General features: G+C 41.6%; 1 protein-coding gene across 1 annotated transcript; it reads left to right on the top strand.

Moving 5' to 3' along the window:
• The first annotated feature begins 76 nt into the window (after nt 1-76).
• On the top strand, nt 77-4,207 carry FPGT (fucose-1-phosphate guanylyltransferase). Its single transcript, XM_010561534.1, has 3 exons — nt 77-263; nt 1,809-1,901; nt 2,778-4,207. The coding sequence occupies exons 1-3, from the start codon at nt 77-79 to the stop codon at nt 4,205-4,207; spliced, it is 1,710 nt and encodes a 569-aa protein (XP_010559836.1).
• The last annotated feature ends 3,348 nt before the right edge of the window (nt 4,208-7,555 follow it).

Genomic DNA, 7,555 nt, shown 5'->3' with positions numbered 1-7,555 from the left:
CGGGCGAGCCGGCCGCCCTCGCCGCGGGGCTGTGGAGCGCTCGCCCGCGGGCGAGCCGGGCTTTGTCCTGACGCGGATGCCGCTCTGCTCGACAGGGAGGGCCGCCCGCCCCGGCGAGTTCTGGGACGTGGTGGCGGTGACGGCCGCCGACGCGGAGCAGGCGCTGGCCTACCAGCAGCAGCTGGCTGAGAAGCTGAGCAGAAGGGAGCTGCCGCTGGGGGTCCGCTACCATGTCTTCGTGGATCCGCCTGGACCGAAAATCGGTGGGCACCCGTTGTCGGCTCTCCCCTCGCCCCCGCGGGGAAGAGGGGGCTGGTCAGGCCGAGCCGGTGTCGGCGCCGCAGGCAGCCCGGTCGGGCTTCAGAGGGACGGAGGGGGCTCCGTGCGGCTGGCCGGGCTGGCCGAGGGCTGCCGTGGCCTCGGCTCCCGCTCCAGGTCAAGCGGGGGTCGGCGTAGACCCAAAAAGAAGGAGGAGTCCGGCCCCCTCGCAGGCACGGCCCGTGTCTGGGCACAGCACGGCGCGGGGAGCAGGCCCAGCGGCTCGCGGTGTCGCTGCGCGAGTTGCTCTCACTTGATATACCATGCCTTCGTTTAATACGTTGATGCTTGTATAATACACTTACATAGTTGGACTCGGTTTCAGTCAGGCAGAAGCGGGCTTTGCGTGTACGTGCTACGACAGCTGTCTCCAAAACACTGCTAAAGTCTGAAGTATTAATTAAACCACAAGCATAGGGTCTAATGCCGTGAAGTAGTGCGTAGTTTTGGTTCGGTTGTGCAACTGCTAGCATCGTGGGTTGGCTGCTTTTTGGACTTGGCCTAAGTTAATTTTGGCCGTTACACTTCCCATTGTGATATCTGGGACTCCATCGTGGTGGTGATGAATGAGTGTGTGTTGATGATACCATGTGGCTCTTCTGAGTGTATTGTATGGAATACAGAATAACACTGACCCATGTTTTGTATAAATTCATACTACGTACCTTAACCTGATTGCTTAACCAATTTGAATATGTTTTAATATTTCAGCCAAAGCGCAGCAAAATGCTAGAAGAAAGTAGCCTGACTGTCCGTAATATGATCCTATAATTCTTAATTCCTGTTCACTTTGATGTAGAAAGTAACTAATCTCAGTAGTCTATCTGCAGTGTACAATAAAAGGCAGAGATTAATTTTCAGAAATCTAGAAATTTTAAGTTGTAGGAGCACATAAAAATATCCCAAACCATTTCCTCATATCCCAAACCTTTCTCCTCATTTCCATATTGTAAATGTCAGAAGCGCTTTTGAACGCTTGCTTCAAGTCATTAGTGAACTCTGTGTGACTTTTTTCCTGCTGGAGCTAGTTTTTATGGTTATGGCCTGTTGAAATGATGAAATGCTTCAGGTGCTGGGGCTGTTCAGAGAATGACTGGGAGGGGAAAACACGGTGTTTTCCCAAGAGCTGCCTACTCCAGATGCCCTCCCCTCTGCGTGCACAAGGCTTCCACAGTGACTGTCCTTCCTCTTCTTTGCATGACTTTATCAACTACGGTACAGTAGAAGGACTGTTCTGTCAGAACTGGTTTAGGAAATTTCAGATAGGTATCTGGGCATCCGTTGACACTCGGTTTGTTTAAAAGATCGTCTCTGCAGTTATAAGGACTTTTTAAAAATAAACAGCAACTTACGTTCTACAGCAGAAGGCAGCATTTAAAACGTGCCTCCTGATCACCCTACCACAGCACCAGATCCCAGTATGCTTCACATGTCAGTGCAGATATTATTGCTGCTCTTTTCAGCAGATACTAAAACATTTTTTTCTTTAGGAAATGGTGGATCAACACTTCATGTTCTTCGGTGCTTGGAAGATCTGTATGGTGATAAGTGGACTTCTTTTATTGTGCTGCTAATTCATTCTGGTAAATTCTGGTTTACATTTCACACTCTAAAATTGTGCCCCTCTTTTTTTTTTTTTTTTTTCTTCCTAAAGATAATATGATGGCAGAGGAGTCAGAGTTCTGAAATACAGTTCCCTCAGAAAAGTAATCCCAAATGTATCTGATCTGATCATTCAAATTTAGATTGATACTTAGGAGATATTACTCTCTCTCAAGCAATTCTTCTCGTCACTTCAGTTGTTGGATGACACAGTGGAGAAAGAAGTGTAATTCCGAGTATCTGAATTAAGCTTCTTCCTTGAAATACCCATTTAAGGAACACGGCCCTCTCTGGCCGGGTGACCTAGGGGTCCTCATTACTACAGGCAGGCTGAATACTTGCTGCCTTACCCAGTTAGTCAGAACACTTCCAAAAGGGGCTTCAGTTTTGCAGAGGAGAAACAAACCAGGTAATAACAAGTCACCTGACCAAACCACTGCTTGTTTGACTCATCCTTGACTTAAAATTCCCAGCGGGGCTGTGGGGGTCCTCCTTTTTTTCAAGCAAAAAGCAGGCATCATTTGCTTTCTTCACTTCAGTTGTAGACAAGTGGTCCGTATTCCAGCTCTGAAGCAAACTAAAGTTAATGAAATCAACCACAATTTTAATATAAGCTATTTCAGGCATGCTAAATTTTGGACATAAGGTCAGATCTGCTTTGAGAAATGTTTGAAGAAGAATGATTGATGATTTTTTTTTACATCTGTCATTTTTTGAGGAATACATAGTAAATGACCAAGCTGGGGGCGGGGGCACGTTTAATACCTTTCTGTCTGTGTAGAATAGCTGTATAGGTTTAGGTTTTGCTTACTTATGTACAGTGTTTCTGTATAATTAAAATTGTCTTTTTCTTTAAGGTGGTTACAGTCAACGTTTACCAAATGCAAGTGCCCTGGGAAAGATTTTCACAGCTTTGCCTTTTGGCGATCCCATTTACCAGATGTTGGAACTGAAGCTCGCCATGTATATTGATTTCCCTAGTCACATGAAACCAGGAATTCTCATTACGTGCTCGGATGACATAGAACTTTACAGCACTGGAGTTACAGAAACCATCACATTTGATAAACCTGGATTTACCGCATTAGCTCATCCTTCAGATTTGACAGTTGGGACTACTCACGGAGTGTTCGTTTTAGATCCATCCAGTTTTTCAGGAAGAGGAGGGCTTGAATACACGTCTTGCCATCATTTCCTGCACAAGCCTGATATTGAGACGATGCGCCAGTGTGGCGCAGTATGCATAAGAGGGAATTGTTCTCAGCTAAGTTCCTCTGGAGACCACAACAACTCAGAAATGGACTCGGAGTGTGTGTATACGGACAGTATATTTTACATTGATCATAGCATTGCAAAACAATTACTGACATTTTATAAGCAGATGGGCACTCTTTGCTGTGAAATAGATGCATATGGTGACTTCCTCCAGGCCCTGGGGCCTGGAGCCACTCAAGATTACACAAAAAACACAAGTAACGTCACAACAGAGGAATCACAGTTAGTAGAAGTACGGCAGAAGCTATACTCTCTTCTGAAAGGAACTGCGCTTAATGTTATAGTCTTAAACAACTCTAAGTTCTATCACATCGGAACTACTCAAGAGTATCTGTTTCACTTTACATCTGATAGCAAACTGAAATTTGAGCTTGACTTACTGTCTGTGGCTTTTAGCATCTCTTCTGACAAAGCCAAGACCTTGGATCAATCCACAAGTATCATTCAAAGCATACTTGAGCCTGGATGTTTTGTAGGACCTGGATCCGTTATTGAATACTCTAGAATTGGACCTGAAGTATCAGTAGGGAAGAGCAGCATTATTAGTGGATCGTACATAAATTTGAAAGTAGACATACCTTCAAACTGTTTCCTGAGCTCCTTAAGTGTAAAAATTAACAATCAAGTAAAGTATGTAAGTATGGTGTTTAGTGTAGAAGACGACTTGAAAAAGAGTGTGAAATCGTTGTCAGATATACATTCACTCCATTTTTTTGGAGTCAGCTTACTGGAATGCTTGGACCTCTGGGGTATAGAGGTTTCACACCAGCTCTTCTCCAATGAGAGCACACGTTTGGGCTTGTGGACTGCTAGGATTTTTCCTGCTTGTTCTACGTTAAGTGAATCAGTTAGACTGTCATTACAAATGTTAAATTCTGTGCAGCACATGTCAGCTTTTAAATTGAATGGCTTTAAGCTCCTGTCTGTTGAAGAAATGCTCACCTACAAAGATGTAGAAGACATGTTGAAGTTTAGGAAGCAAATTTACGACGAAATCCGTCTACAGAGATGAAGAGAAAAGTCTGATTTGTAGAATGAACAGTACTTGAACAAATTTCCTGTTTTCATTTGTGGATGATTGATTACTTCCCAGCTTGTAAAAATCATAAGAAAAAAGTACACAGATCTTTTCTCTGATTTCATTGCAGTAGAAATAACGGATTTGCATTAACAATGTTGTTGTAGCATAACATTAATAATGCAGCAAATGCAGATAAACTATTCTTTTAGTGAAAGAAGTAATGAAATTTTTCAGATCTCTGAAAACACGAATTGCTGACTTTTCTAGGGGTGCTTATTATTGTATTTTGTAGTCTTTGTCAGTAAGAATATGATACAGAACAAATTAATTAGAAATTTGACTGAAAACTGCTGTAAGTTTTTCAGAGTAGAACATTAGCTCCAGCAACATGGAATGATATAGCAATAACTTTTCTCTGTTTTCATGCTGCCTTCTGGTACATCTTCAGAGAAACACACAATACCTATTCTCTCTTCCCCTTCTCCACCCTTTACTAATAAAGATGTCCTTTTGTTTCTAGTTTAGGTGCCAAAGATCCAGCTCCAAATAGATAAGTATGCTTTTTATACTTTTTTTTCTGGCCTGATCAAAAAGGAAAGTGCCTTTTTTTATGTGCACAACTTTAAATGTACTATTCTCTGTTCCCTCTTCCACACCCCCTTTTTTAAAAATACAGGAAGTGTCATAGCAGGCCATGCCAGTGCTCTGTCTAGCTCCATATTCTGTCTCAGGCTGTGGTACCGCAAAGATGCTGTGCAGGGAGACCGTGGAAGCCTATCCAATTCTGTGATCCTCTGTGTTTTCAACAGCTCATTACATAAACAATCGTTATGTACTTTAGTGCTACAAGGTGGAAAAAAGCTCGTTCGCACTAAGTTTATATTCAGAGACCTCAAATAATTTATTTTTAATTCTGCTTCTACAATGACTGCGGTTTTAATTTTTCCATTTCATGCTATTTTTAAGAGTGTGCTGTGTATTATATCAATGTAATTTGACTGTAAACACAATGCATCTTTTTCTCTTGCATTTATCTATGGGTTTTCATGTTTTATTTAATGTTTCATTACAACAGTGTTTATCTCTCTACTGACTCAATTCCCTAATGGCATCTTTCTTATGCCACCTACAAGGCAATAGTGTAATATCTCCTGAATATTACCCAAGCTGGTTTAACCTTCACCAAGTTTCTTCTTCACTGATAAAGAAACCTTTGAAGAGATGTAGTATTTTTCCTGAGGATCTTTTCTGAGCAAGAAGAAATACAAAGGAGCTAGACATGGAGGTTGGGAATTGCTGAGGTTGACTTCAAAGGAATAAGGAGAATTTCTGAGCAAATAGAGGTTTTAAAAGTCATTATAGAATACTAGTTTAACAATGGAAACAGCAGCAGATTTGAGAACACTGAGGTCCAAGACAAACGCATAAAGTCACAAAGTAAAAACAGTCATAGAACGTGGAGCATGAAATTGTGGTTTGTGCATCATCCTATTTGCATAATCTATTCATCTATTGTTAGAGTATACAAAATGTTTTGGGAAAAACAAATGTTTGACATAGACTTTGCATCTTCAATTGGGAGACCAAACTTTGTTCTGAAAAGACTTCTTGATGATTGCTTTACTGCTAGACAAGCTTTCTGGCTGTTTAGTAACAGTAAAATGAAGTTGCATTCATTTAACATGATTATTCACTTCAACTGTTACAATTGCATTTATTCTAAATTCCCTAAGTACCATGTATTGATTTCATTACTGAAAGCAATCTGGATATAACTAGAAAATGGATTTGCTTCTGTCACATAAGTAATGGGAAAAAACAAAGAGGAAAAGCATACTGACTAAACAGCTTTTGGAAAGTGTTGGGGTAGACTTGATCAAGCAGCAGCTGCTATCCAAGCAACACTGCTTCCAAGAAAAAAAAAAAAAAGAACAGGAGTGGAATCCTGGTTGTAGTCTTAGACTACCATGCCCAGCACCTGGGTCAGCAGGCTGCCTCGGGCTCTGTCAGTCCACCAAGTGCACGAGGAGAGGTAAGAGGTACTTGTTAGAGTATTTCTCTCTCAGTTTTCCTTTCCTAGTGTGCTGCTGTCCTGCCTGTCCAGCCCTGGACTGCTCAGAGGTGCTGACACAGCTGCAACTGGGATGGGTAAGAAGTAGCTACTTGCACCCCTGCAGAAAGTATTATCCTCTGGGATGTGCTGTCCATTACTGTCATTCCTTAACCTTGCCTCTGCGTTAGAATCATCCAAGTTACTATGAAGCAGTAAGTGTTACACAAAAATTCTGTCATTCTGACATACTGTGTTGGCGAGTGACTCTGTCAGTTTGACAGGGCGGTAATCTCCACTGGTAATCCCTTAACCTCGACAGCCTGCAGGTCTGACTGTAAACCTGGGCTCACACTCTTGCGGTAAGTGTTGTGAGCCTCGTGGATGCTCATTAGGGTCCTGGCACTTGCAAACAGTAGAGGCTCATTAAAAAAACAGATTACGCAATTTACAGGTAACTGCTGGAAAGCTCAGTTGTGTCTTTCTCACCGAGGGCAATAACACTTTTGCTCTGCTTAGTCCTGCTGTCAAGGAGCTAAATGAGGAAAACTTCTGTAAAGATTTGCTGAAAGTATTCTTTGGCCACAGCCCCAGGGAGTGTGGCTGTACTATAGGCAGTGCATAGAAGAGCTGGGTGTTGGCACACCTCAAAACATGAAATTTTTTCATTATCTTCTCTTCCACTATGCAGTTTGTAGAGCGCAGCCCCATGAAGCTATTGCTTAAACAAATGGTGTTTAAACACACCGAATGTGCAGATGCTCCTTCATTTCTAGCTCTTAAAATATGTGACCAAGTTGAAAAGCTTTGTGGCTAAACACTTCAGTGAGGAGCTAGAAATATTTTCTTAACCTTTGACTGAAGGCCTAAGGTACCTTTTTCGGCAAACCTGTGAAGCCTGTATGTCCAGTCTCATTTAACAGTTCTTAGCAGCATGTCAATGAATTGCCCTGTTAGGAAATAAAACATTTAGGTCTCGAGGCAAAGAACTTAATTTAAAAAAAAAAAAAAATCTGTTGTAATGGAATAAGCCTAGATTTGATTTACTAGCTAAGACACATAAGACTGCTTTAAGTCTTTATGCCACACCACGCATTCCTTTTACAGTAAATATTATTGTCTCAGATTTTCAAAAGCAGATTTTGGTCAATATTAGCCATTGGTAATGTCAGCAGTCTTAATGAATTTATTCCACAGGTATTGAAATACCTGGATTTGTACTATTTTTTTTCATTTTTAAACTGCAATCAATTTTAAAATTTTATGAAAAACATTAAAAATTATATTTT

The sequence above is a fragment of the Haliaeetus leucocephalus genome, unplaced genomic scaffold, assembly GCF_000737465.1.
Source record: "Haliaeetus leucocephalus isolate CR32 unplaced genomic scaffold, Haliaeetus_leucocephalus-4.0 Scaffold147, whole genome shotgun sequence".
In the NCBI taxonomy this organism is placed as follows: domain Eukaryota; kingdom Metazoa; phylum Chordata; class Aves; order Accipitriformes; family Accipitridae; genus Haliaeetus; species Haliaeetus leucocephalus.
This window is presented reverse-complemented; position numbering and strand designations above follow the sequence as displayed.

What these genes read in the sequence shown, in the direction of transcription:
- FPGT (XM_010561534.1), top strand. Translation starts at nt 77, where the DNA reads ATGCCGCTCTGCTCGACAGGGAGGGCCGCCCGCCCCGGCGAGTTCTGG. An exon ending in TCCGCCTGGACCGAAAATCG is followed by an intron (nt 264 to 1,808) that starts GTGGGCACCCGT and finishes TTTTTTCTTTAG; the next exon opens with GAAATGGTGGATCAACACTT. An exon ending in TGTGCTGCTAATTCATTCTG is followed by an intron (nt 1,902 to 2,777) that starts GTAAATTCTGGT and finishes TTTTTCTTTAAG; the next exon opens with GTGGTTACAGTCAACGTTTA.